This window comes from Eublepharis macularius, chromosome 4 (assembly GCF_028583425.1).
Source record: "Eublepharis macularius isolate TG4126 chromosome 4, MPM_Emac_v1.0, whole genome shotgun sequence".
Taxonomy (NCBI): Eukaryota; Metazoa; Chordata; class Lepidosauria; order Squamata; family Eublepharidae; genus Eublepharis; species Eublepharis macularius.
The window spans coordinates 87,993,137-88,006,350 of NC_072793.1; the positions used below are offsets into that span (position 1 = coordinate 87,993,137).

The 13,214-nt window shown below is 41.4% G+C and overlaps 1 protein-coding gene across 2 annotated transcripts in view; it reads left to right on the forward strand.

The window, feature by feature from the left end:
• Nucleotides 1–13,214, forward strand: part of SGCD (sarcoglycan delta) — a 367,194-nt gene that overhangs the window by 253,553 nt on the left and 100,427 nt on the right. For both annotated transcript variants that reach the window (XM_054975881.1, XM_054975882.1), the window contains exon 6: nt 11,489–11,561. In XM_054975881.1, coding sequence (XP_054831856.1) covers nt 11,489–11,561 — 73 coding nt within the window. The remainder of the gene's footprint in view (nt 1–11,488; nt 11,562–13,214) is intronic.

Here is a 13,214-nt window from a genome sequence, read left to right on the forward strand (position 1 = left end):
TCCATAGGGAACAATTGCAGAACTTCAACTCACTCATCTCCACACCCCCTTGTGGGATTGAGACTTTCCCCCCTTTGAAAGTAGGAAGCTTGAGGGAACCAGTGGTCATAGGACTGGAATGCTTGGTCCAATTCACTTGAGATTTGGGTGGTCTTTAGTAGTCAGGCAGTAGTCACTCCCCACAATTTTGATGTCATTTGGTTGAAAAAAAGCTTCCCCAGCCTCCCTCAAGACTACTGATCTCCTCCCTTACTTAGGGGATGAGTGGGTTTAAATTAGAAGGAGGACTGTGTTCAGTGCAAATATTGTGCCATTGTATTTATAAACAGCTGCCCCAGACCCTTTAATAGATTTCTCATTGAAAATCATGGTCCCAAAGGAAAATCACACAAATTTGACTCCCAAACTGGTGATATTCTACCCCAAAATAACCAATCACGGTAAAACAACACACACCTAGTCTAGATCAGAAATTATAATGAACATTTTCTTGGTGCACACCCCTAATAGTGAGAGAAGTTCATTCTAACTTTTCATTGTCTGCGGAGATGGACATACATATATTTAAAGAAATTCTGTCATGCCTTGTGCTAAAATCAGATCTCTAAAACCATTTATAATAAAACCAGCTCTCTAAAACCATTTATAACATCAGTTAAATAATCATAATAAAATGGATTATAATTTTCAAAACCTCATAAAAACCAGCAATCCTTCAAAGAGAAGAACAGGAGAAAATGTATTATTTGGATATAATTACAAAGTATGGTTTGCTTCAACTACAGACATGATTCATTTCTGTGCCACACTGTAGAGAATTGGGAGAAAAGTAACATGACCCCAAGGGGCCCCCAAAAGACACCCTCCAAATACCCCATTGGGTTTCAAACACTTCTGCTACAATAACTGCTCTTCATCTTGTCACCAGATAATTTAATGCTTTAAGTATATGCCCATATCTGATCTTTTCTCCATATTTCTCTCTTCAGTCAAGCTGTTGACCCTAAGCCAATATGTTGGGGATGGGAGAAGATACCTGTTTAAATAACTAGAAGCTCAATAAGGAACTTTTCACAGGACTTTTCTGTCGTCCCTTTAGAAAAAGATTGTTCCTTAATTTTGTGATAGCTATTGCCGGAAGGAGCTAGGGAGATTTTTTAAAAATACATTTTGATTTTTAAAATAACAATAATGTTTGATATATACCATAGATGAAAAAGAGTAAAAACCAAGGCAGCATACATAGGTTTTACAAACTGATCTGCTCTGTATCTGTCTAGACTGTGTTAACCTTAAATCCCATGCAAGAAATAAGAATAAACCAATATCAGATTAATATTGATCTGGTGTCACAAGGATTAGCAAAAGAACATACAGTACATTTTACAAATCTAAATGCAAAGCAGATTTAGTCTATATTCCTTGAGCTTTCCTTGAAATTCTTCCTCTAAGCTCTTCTGAAACATAATCTGCTTTCAGAGAACAGGATGTTCTCCTTAATAACTTTTTGCATGTCTCTTTCTGGTTGTATATACGCAGGCCATTTTTTTCTTGCAAAACCAGTACTAGCAACCAAATATAGCTGGGGGCAGGAGGGTTAAATATTGTGATATTGCTGTCATTGTACTATTATAAAATTGGTCGGGAATGTGACAGTAGGACATATGCAAGCAGTCTAGAGCAAGAATAAGTTGAAGTAGCGCCCCTGCCCTACCTTCCCTGCACCTTTTTGTGTCATGGTTTAAGACTTTTGCTCAAACTTGTTATTCTCTTTATATTTCTCGAAAGACACTGAACCGTAGAACATTATGCTGAAACGGAGTGTGCCTGTACAGTCACAAATTATGAGGAATCTGCAGCGGACTAGTCCATAGATTCTTTTTGAAAGCGAATCAGTTCTGTGGCCTAATTGATGAGAGGAGAACAAAAGTACTTCTGGGTCATTGCATAGTCAATTGGTATGAACTCAGTAACATAGGTAAAAGTGTGAGTAATTAATTGCTGGTTGTGGTACTTGCTTAAATATTACTTCTTTCTTTGCTGCCAAACCAGTAGCTCATTTTAAATTTTATTTTGATTGTGCAATTAAGATTATGAAAATTGTTCTGGCTGCAAAAAGAAGACCAGTAGTTTAATTTCCCCTCCTCCAAACTGTAAGCTAATGAAATCAGCATTCATTCAAATCACTACAAGTGAACAAAAATTAAATAATTAAGATAAGAATTAGAGGCTTATTTCCACAATAATAAAGAGAGGAGAAAAACATAAAAGTGCATTAGTCCTAGGAACCTACTGAAAGTCCTGGAAGCCCTTTTCTAGTCTACATGTAAATTGGAGCTACAATTGTTTTTATGTACAAAAAAAGAAAAGAAAAAAATCATCACAAATCAGTTTGCGGGGGGGGGGGGGAGAGAGAAAATTTACATTGAAAACTATGGATTGCAATGGACTGGTGGTGGTGTCACCTGGATTTCTGTAAAAAGTGGGTGAACAATGGCCCATTAGTACCCAAGCCTTGTGTCTGCCTCTTTATTCCGACTGAGGGGCAATTGGATGTCATCAATATGCGCATGACACTCAGCTCTATATTTCACTATACAAATCCTCTAGTTATGAGGTAGAGATCCTAAGTCACTGCTGGACAGTCATGGTCAAAGCAAAAAAAAAAAAATTAAACTGAACCAAGACTAGACAGAAGTGAAGGCTGAGATCTTGAAGGACATTGTGCTCTCCACTTTTGATGGGGTTCAGCTGACTCTTGCAGATTTAATTAAGACTCTAGAGGTTATACCAGATTTAGTCCTGCTGCTAGAGAAGTAAGTAAATGCAGCTGCGAAAAAGGCCTTCTCCCAACTCAGTTTAGCTGAGAAGATGCCCCCCCTCACCTTGACATGGCCAGTCAGGCTGCCTGGATGCAGACAATAGTAACTTTGAGACAAGGCTATTGTAATGCACTCTATACAGGTTTCCCCTCAAAGTAAATTCAGATATACCAGGTGGTGGAGAAAGCTGCAGCTCAATTATTATCAGGAGCTCGGTGGAGCATACATATTACTCCCATTCTGGAGTTACTCCACTGGCTACCCATCAGTTACTGAGCTCACTTCAAGGTTTCAGCTATCACATACAAAAGTCTTCATGGCCTTGGTCCCTCATATCTATGGGACCACCTCTCACCCTATGTTCTGCCATGGCAGCTTCGTTCATTTAAACAAGGCTTTCTGCGGGTGTCCCCATTCAAATAGGCAAAATCAACAGCTGCTCATACATGCACATTCTCTGTAATAGCCCTCACCTTATGGGGTGGACCCTCTAAAGGTCATGAAAGCTCCCACTCTCCTGGCTTTCCACACACTATGCAAAATCAAGTTATTCAGGAGGGCTTTTTTTACACAGGTAATAGGGCTCTGCTATGAGGATAGTTCAGAGACATGCTTTGCTAAAGGGACAGGAACTGTAGAATATACGACTGCATACTGTTTATTGCTTAAGCATACTCCTATTGAGTAGTTTCTGCATCATTTAATATGTGCAATTGCTTATATTTCATTTTAACATTGTTTCAGCTCCATATTGCATTTCTGCTTGCTTTCAAATTTCTGCAGTCTCTACCTTATAGTATGCCCTGACGATGGCCCAGGCTAGCCTGATCTTGTCAGATCTCAGGAACTAAGTAGGTTCAGTGCTGGTTAGTAATTGAATGTGAGATCACCAAGAAAGACCAGCATCACTATGCAGAGGTGGGCAATGGCAAACTACCTCTGAAAGTCTCTTGCCTTGAAAATTCCAGGAGAGGTCACCATAAGTCAGCTGAAACTTGACCCTACTTTACACATGCAAATAACCTATTGTATTGTTTATTAAATGTCCTAGCCATTGATTGTATTGACATACACAGAGTAACCTACCATGAGTCTCAGTGAGAAAGTTAGGCTATAAATAACATGAATGAATGAATGAATGAATGAATGAATGAATGAATGAATGAATGAATATGAGAGAGAGAGAGAGAGAGAGAGAGAGAGAGAGAGAGAGAGAGAGAGAGAGAGAGAGACTCTTAGAATGGCTTGAAAGCAAGTAGGTTTGAATCCTGCCCCAAATAGGCATTATCAGAAATCTTGTGTTACTATTTTTTATGGCTTCAAGCATGTTTAGATCTTTTCTTCCATTTACTTTCATCTGTGATGTTTCCTTTTGCTTGCAGGCTAGGAATAGGGTACTAACTCAGGTTCCTGCTTTTAGCTTCACACAGCAGAGACAGGTGTGTTCAAAACAACATCCATTTATTAGCAAGAAAATACAAGGATGGGAGCAACTGGTTTCAGGACAAGGGAGCTCATGTAGTCTACAATTATAACTAACAAAAAGAACACAGAAGGAACTCCACCTCATGAGACTAAACCAATACATAAAAGAACAAATATCAGAGGGGTGAATAGACCACTCCATTGAAATGTACACAATAAATACATCACCTATACTCACTATTAGAGGTGGGCACGATCAAAAAAAAAATACCGATCAAGCCGTTCGTGGATCCAGGCCGCCGCCAGACCCAGGTCACCGATTCTAACCAATCAAGTCCCGTTTCCGATCCGGAATCGGGAAGGCCAAAGCGGGAGGTGCCCCTACTGTTTTCAGCAGCGGCCGCCAGGCCCGGCAGGCACGGGGAGGCAGTGATGAGCCGCCTCCCTTCAGGGAGGGAGGGGACGTTCACACACACACACACACACTTAGAGCGGGGGGGGGAGTTTTTAACCCGGCAACAAGCCGTCTCCCCTCAGGGAGGGGACATTCACACCAGGGCTGGATCTACGGTTGCCAGCGCCCAGGGCAACCGTAGTCAGGCTCTTGCACGCGCGCGCTCCTGGGTTGCCCCCCCCGCCCACGCAGCAAGCCAGCTGTCCCACTGCGCTGTGGAGCTGGCGGTAGCGCGAGTGGCTCGGAGGTTGCCTGTGCCATTCACCTGCCCCGCAAGACAAGGGCCAGCTGGCTTGCCCGCGCGCCCCTTGTCCTGGGAAAAGGCAAATGGTGCAGGCGGTCTCCCAGCCTCCCGTGCTGCCTTTTGCCTTTCCTCAGAACAAGGGGCGGCCGGCTTGCCTGCGCACCCCTTGTCCTGGGGAAAGACGAACGGTGCGGGCAGCCTCCCAGCCACCCGCGCTACCTTTTGCCTTTCCTCAGGACAAGGGGCGGCCGGCTTGCCCACGCACCCCTTGTCCTGGGGAAAGACGAACAGTGCGGGCAGCCTCCCAGCCACCCGCTCTGCCTTTTGCCTTTCCCCAGGATAAGGGGCAGCCGGCTTGCCCGCGCGCCCCTTGTCCTGGGGAAAGACGAACGGCGCGGGCAGCCTCCCAGCCACCCGTGCTGCCTTTTGCCTTTCTCCAGGACAAGGGGTGGCTGGCTTGCCCACGTGCCCCTTGTCCTGGGGAAAGATGAATGGTGCGGGTGGCTGGGAGGCTGCCTGCGCCATTCAACTTTCCCCAGGCATGCTCCTGGTCTGGCAACTGTGCCCGGCACCCCCTCTTTGGCCATGCTGGGGGCAGACTACCCCCCCCCCCCGTCGATCTGGCCCTGATTCACACACACACACACACGCACACACTTAGAGCAGAGTGGGGGGATCTATCCCTGCCTCTCCAAATAGAGAGAGACACCCCGTCAACATGTTTCAGCCAGCTTTTTAAAAAAAGCAGGGACGGAATCCTCCGTTCCTCCCCACCCGATTTTAAAAGCAAGCAGCCAGTCTTCAAAAAGCATATTTTAAACACACACAGAACCGTGAATGAGGTTTTCCCACAAAATACAGTGTTTTAAAAGCAGGTTAAAAACAGAGAGTGACAGACAGAAAAACACCCATTCCTCCTACAAAGCCCCGTTTTTTAAAAAGCAAAAAACCTTTTTGCCCATGGCTTCGGAACACCCCCTTCCCCCTCCCTCCCCAGGGTTGCTGCTCTGTGGTTGGAAGGAAGCCTGCTAATCAAGGAAAGCTGGGCTTCCATTCGGTTTTCTAGGGTGACAGAAGGAGGGCAAACACAGCTCAGGCATTCCCCTGGATCTGTTGCTAAGGGAATAGATTATTGGCGCCTGAGTGTCTGGCTCTCCGATTAGATCACGATGCCCCCCCCCCGATCAAGCCCCCCCCCCCGATCGCTGAATCGGTCACCATGGACGGAACCGATTAGCTTAGTCACGATGGCGCAAACGCCATTATCGGGGGGGGGGTTCACATCGTGAGTCCGATCGTGCCCATCTCTACTCACTATTCTTGATAAAGTAACATATAGTTCTACATTCTTTTGGTGCCTGCCACAAATCCATTATTTTTATCTATTCATTTCCAAGAAAGCATTTTTTCCGTTCCCTGTTGGTTTGGGGCCACCTTAGATTCAAAACTGAGTTGAGAATCCCAGTTCCCTTGTATTCTTGCAGCCATCTCTCTGTTGTTCAGGTCTTAAATTATTCTGAATCCCAAACAAATGACTATGATCAAGGATTATTATACCAGACCAAGTAATCTAGTTAATAGAGCAATAATAATGGCTTTCTGTTTTGCAAGAGCAGAGCAGGTGGTTTATGACCTCCTTAATCTTTAAGCTTAGTTTAAACATTTAGGTATTGCTTTACTGGTTTCTGACTTTATAAGATTAAAAGGAAGATACTACAGTTACAGCTTTCAGCCTTTCAAGAACATAAATTGAGGTCAAGCTAGGCTTTAAAAGCATGAAATTAAAGGCTTGACTCACAGATTGTTTGTCACATACTGAATTGGATTTTCATTCACCAAATCTGTAAAGGCCACCATCTGATTACTTTCTAGAGGCATGGACACAATTGTATATGAAGAAACAGATGATTAATATTTTAATGAGATTTGCAGAATGTGTCCCTGTCAGTAATATTGTCTTTACCCAACATTAGGTTGATGTTCTTCCCTATATCAACTATTGAATCAACAGTAGTGTGTCGTAAAATGCATTGAGTATTAGGCCTGCCATTCTCCCTATGCTTGCCAACTTCAAAATGAGAAGCACAGCACTTAATATGGTAACAGCAATATCTGTTGGTGTCATGTGGTCTTTCAATGATATTAGACACTGTTGGGACTAAAATACATAGCTCAATTTCCTGTTATTGGGCTAATTAATATTAATTTATTTGTGATCATTTTCTTACAAGGTGGGTGACCTCATAATTGTCTTCTTGTTTTATTTAGAAAACATCTAAAGTTAGGTACTGTATAGAACTTAAGTTACAAAAATTGATTGCAGGCTTACAATCATGAAAAAGAGTTGCCGTAACTTCTGTCTGGCCTATTTGTAGCAAATCTTGCTGTTATTTTTTCCTCACTAGAAGTGATCTTCAGTACTATGTGCACATGGTAAAAGAAACTCCGTGTATCTATTTGCTTTCTTTTTTCCAGTGGTGTTCCAAAGAGAGAGGCAGTGCACTATCATAAATTATTTTTATGTACCTTGCAGTGAAAAAAGCAATTTGAGGAATAGCTTAAATATAAAGGGAAGATGCTCTGAGTTTTAGAAAACTTGAGAGACATTCACGTGCATAACAGAAACATCAAAATGTGGAATCAAGGAATTAAGCCTAGTTGAGCCAGCAGGCTGAATTATTCAAAAAGGCCTTTTTTCTCAGCTAAGAGGGTGGTATTGTAGGAAAGGGATTCCAGATGTTTTACTAATGAGTTAGAAACCATAGATTTCACCACTATGTTGCCTTACATATTATCTGTTGCTTTAAATATGTACTCCTATATCCTACCTGTGCTTTCTGTTGTTCAATGTAAGTCCTAGAAATGATTATGTTCTGTTTCAGCAATTCCTCAACCCTGTACTGGATCCTTGCTAATACTATATCTTTGTAAACTTGTATTATTTTACCACGTGACATTGTTTATGGAAATGTTCTTGACACTGTATGGAAATGCCTGCCCTTGTCCTTTCCACTAATTGTACTAATCTCATACTATGTAATCCACCATGAGTCTCAGTGAGGGCCAAGCTACAAGTGACGAATGACACTTGAACGGCAAGTGAACAGACTCATGTGTATTCATCCCTGTTCACTTGCGCTCCACTTGCGCTCCACTTGATTACTCGTGATCAAGTGGAGCACAAGTGGAGCGCAAGTGAACAGGGAGGAATACACGTGAGTCTGTTCACTTGCCGTTCAAGTGTCATTCGTCACTTGTAGCTTGGCTCTGAGAAAGGCAGAATATAAATAACATAAATAAATAAAATAAATGAATAAATACATTTGTGGGTCCTTCTTGTGCAGAGAAAAAGTAGAAGCATGTCTATTTGTTCTAGCCAAAGAATTGCCATTGATAAGATTGGCAAGAATGGACCACCATCTACATGCAAGACTATTCATTCCCCAAATTTCAGTGTTGCTGACACTGAAATGGTGTTATTAATAGAGGTGGGCATGAACAGGAAAAAAACCCAAACACAATGTTCATTGTTCGTTGCCATCCATGAACAGGGAATCATGAACAACCACGAACATGACCCTGTTCACGAACATGTTCGTGGTTGGCTGTTCATGGGAGGGAGAGGGGAGACTTGGAAGGAAAGAAAGTTCCCTGCGCCGTTTGCAAATGGCGTGGGGAAACTCCTTCCCTTCAAAGTCTCCCTCTTTCCAGCTGGCTGGAGGAAGGCGGGGGGAGACTTGGAAGGGAAGAAAGTTCACTGCGCCATTTGCAAACAGTGTGGGGAACCTCCTTCCCTTCCAAGTCTCCCTCCTTCCAGCCTGCTGGAGGCAGGGAGGGGAGACTCTGAGGGGAAGAAGGTTCCCCATGCCGTTTGCTGGGCATTTCACCCCAGCAGGCTGCACTCAGCCGCTTGTCAGGGGTTTCCCTGACAAGCAGCTGAGTGGGGGATTTAACAAGCACATGTTCGTCGGGAACGGGCTTCATGAACAACTTGCTCACTAACAGCTGATTGGGCTGTTTGTGGCTTTTTTTGTTCGTATTTCTGTTCATGCTCACCTCTAGTTATTAATCAGTATATAGTTCAAGGTAAAACTTTGCCACACTATATTTGTAAAGCCGTATGTAGTGAGATGACTTTTTGAAGTGTGGAGCCATAGAGAGTTGATCCCAGCAGGCAAAAAATCCTGAATTTATGTCACAGAGAAATAATGCAGGACCTCAGCATGATGATTTGTTTGCTTCTTTGACTTCTAAAACTGTAATAGCAATGTTGCAACTATTGGTAAACCACAGGCTGCAGGAGATAGGATGCAGTTTAAGCTCTGCATGAAACAGATAAGTCTGTTCAGTAGCAATAGAAACTTAGTGGTGGCCAAAGGCGTATGTCGAACTCAAACAACTGCATTAAAGAAAATTTGTTCAGAAAGGTAATATGGAAAGTAATTTTGTTGATATTTTGTAGAACTCCCACAAAGTAGCAATAAATGTTACAAGTTAACCAGTAGAACAGAGTTATCAAATGGTTATTTCTCTCTATGTAGAATTAAAGGCTTTGTTTTCATGAAATATAGGAGCAAAAGACAAATATTTCTGTGAAACTGTGCAGGATATATTACAAAAGCTTTCCTGTTTCTACAGTAACTAAATGTACATGAGGGATTTTTTTTTTTGACGATTTATTCTCAGTGTTCACTAGTACAGGAGTAAAGATATTGGAGTAAAGGTATTGAGTGAATCATTACAGTAATTCAAAATACTTTAGATAGATCCTGTCACATGCTTTATAAATTCCTGATTGATTGTGTAGAATTAATTTGTTGGGCAGAAAGCCAGTTAATGGAACACACATTGATGAAATCATTTTTGAGGGGCACTGAATGAAACTTAAAATAAAGCTGAAATAGCTTTATGGATTTTCCATTCAAGCTGTTTATGGACATTTATTGCTGGTAAATTACATAGTGTCAAAAGAAAGATTTTCTGGACCTGGGTTTTAATCAAACTTTGTTAAAAACAACAAAAGAAGAGAATATTTGATGGTCTCTGAAATGTACGGTAGGTATAAATACATATTTTAATTGCCCTCTACCGTATCTTCCACACTGTAGAAATGTAAGAAGGCATCACAAAACTAATTGCCTTATATGTTGCAAACAATATTTCTCATCCTTGCCAAAGAAATAATATAATATTTCAAGTTCACAATAGATGGAAAATGTCAATAATAGCCGGATAAGGGGTGTCAATTAACCAACAGGTTGGATGAGGTTTGCTTTCTGCCCAGTTAATGTGAAATACTGGCAATGAAAGCTTTTCTTGGTTTTCTTGCAGTTTGCCACACAGGTATATTTCTATACTGCATGTCTTATTCCTAATTTTATGCTGTATTGCACAGCAGCAGCAGCAGAACACATTATCTGCTATAAAAGTTTCTATACCACCAAAGCACAACCATGTACTAGGGCTGTAGCTGAGATGGTAAAGCATAAGCTTTTACCATTGCTACGCTAGCACTTGGAGAAGACATGTTCGAATCATTCAGTGAGCATTTCGTAGATAGGTGGGGATGAAAAATACAATAGTACAATAAGGGTTTACAGTTTGTAGTTCGACTGGAAAAGCTGATATGAAAATATATATCCAGATCCCAACCTTTGTATGACTCATGACTGCATCAAACCAATGTCTGGGGAAAGGTTTATATATTTTAGGTTTTACCAAGCTTCCACTCTCTGCAAAGATTGAGAAGCTATAGTTTTAATGGTAGTCCACTGTAGTAGTCAGCAGCATAGATCAAGCCTAATAAGAGGGGATAACATAGTAATAGTTAAGGCTATCCTGTGGTAATATACATACACAAGGTCCTTTGGTAATATACATACACAATGTCCTTTGTGGTGTAGTGGTTACAGTGTTGTGCTAGGCTTTAGGAGACTTGAAATAATTCAAATGCCAACCCAGCTGTGAAACTGGATGACTTGGGACATAAGTCTGTTTCCATGTAACCTACCTCCTGAGGATAAAATGGGTGTGTGGGGGGGGGTAATCATGGATACCTCCTCGAGCTCCTTGGAGGAAAGACAGTATTAAAATAGATAGACATATGTGCAATATTGGCCTCGTTACACAGAAAGTAAAGAGAGAGGGGGGCTACTGCATCCATTCCACTAGCCTTTGGCAATAATTTGAGACTCTTTGGGGAAAGCATTCAAGTCTAGCACCATATGTTGTCTCTCTGTGTCCAGAAATACAACATATATTGTACAAATTACTCATTTAAAAACTGCCTTACATATGTCTGTAAAATAGTCTCCACCTTGCAAGCCAGTACTTGCTTCTTTAATGAAAAGCAAGTCAAGTACATTGGGGGGAAACCCTTAGCCTCCTCATCCTGGACTCTTACTAAGATCTAGTAGAACTGTTCTTGACTCAAATTAACTTATGGGAGGATTAGTTATAAATTGTACCACCTGCAGTTTGAGCTTCATTCCCCTGCTGACAATTTATAACATTTACAACTTGTGTTCTGTTTTGTTATTTCAGGAGCAGAAGGTACAGTGTTCCCTAAATCCATAGAAACTTCCACTATCAGGGCAGACCCCTTCAAGGAATTAAGGTAAATTTTGGCATTTGTTCAACCTAACTTAAAGGCCCTTTGGTGGAATGTTGCATTCTAACTTATAGTATTTCAGCCCTTCTAATAAAATGGGCAAGATATATTCATATCATTAAGTAGATGCCACTGATTGGCAGTAAGGCAGGAGAGCCTCAGAGTAAATCACAATGACTGAATAAAGAAAGGGAAATATGTGATATTAGGACTTCATTCTTTGACAGGAACTACCTTCACTGAGCCGTGATCAAGCACACATTTCCCCCAAATTCACTATAGGCAGAAGAATGATGCGGTGGCTGAAATACTTTTTGTGCAGGTATCAGAACCTAGTAACTGTATTTTTTCTGTACTCAGATGCCTCTGCCTGGCCACTTATCCAAAGCTGGGGACGAGTGCCATCACCTGTTATTGGTGGCATCTCCATTCATCCACTTAATATAACACATGAGCCATTGCTTTAAGCAAATGATGATTTACTATATAGAGATCCTTTGGGATGATTTATTTATTGATTGATTTGTTTGTTTGATTTGATTTGATTTATATCCCACCCTCCCCATGAATAGGCTGAGGGCGGCTCCCACTCCTTTTTAGAGGGAGAGAAATCCCATTAGCAGAGTTTCTTTGCAACTGGATAATGGCATTTTTTGAGGTTTCTGATGGAGGGATGAGCACCTCACCCTTTCACCACCATGTGTGGATTACTTCTTTCAGTACCGTAAAAACAAGGATGTTAACAGTAACTCTTTCAACAGCCTATATAGAAAGCAACACTGAGTCAAGAAAGCCAGTTTTCATTCTGCAGGCTGTAAATTATTTTTGCCTTATTTAGTAAAAATATTAGAAAGGTGGCTATTGAAGAAAATTCTGTTGTCATATGTAATAAAATAGTTTTATATAGGTTTTATAGGTCATGTAGGTTTTGTGCAGCCTCTCCCAGAAACCACCTTTCCCCCCCTGTTCTTTCACCCACCTCTGGCTAGGTGGGAAATTTCTGGTAGGAGATCATGTTGAAAGCCATCTTCCATATAGTACTATGAGCAGTGAAAGTTGGTCTGTATAGAGTGGAAACAGGCTGCAATGGTGGTAGCACTGAATAGTAAACCTAATGTGTAAAGAAGCTAGTTATCCACACTAAGTAGAGAGATTCCACACCCTTGCCAGTCTCTCAAGAATATCTGGTGGTAGAGTAAGAGACTATCCACATGATGGAGGAAATGCCTCTATAAATTATAGCTTCTTTTTGAAGCTGTAAACATGTTTCAATTGAGATACTTAAAGTTTTTCCCTTTCCCATCTTTCCCACTATCTGATGATAAATCACCAGCAAGACAGTCTGTTTATTATTCCAAGTACATTTCTCTGTTCACCACCTCTACAGTGCATCTCTAAAAGTGCATGTCCAGCGAAGCATCAATCGTCCCTTTGCATAGTCTTCTCACATTTCTGATATACCAGTGCTTTAGGCATTTGTCATGTACCATCTAATCAGTTTGCTCGTTCAAATGCACGTGCATTTGGTCTCTTTTCTCTTATTTTCTGCTCCTTCCTTACTGCAACCATCACCAATGTCTTGTGAGTCATCTAGAATGATAAGTTCCAAGTGGTTGCACAACCATCATTCATAGATCTTCAATCATCCCCTTGTACAAC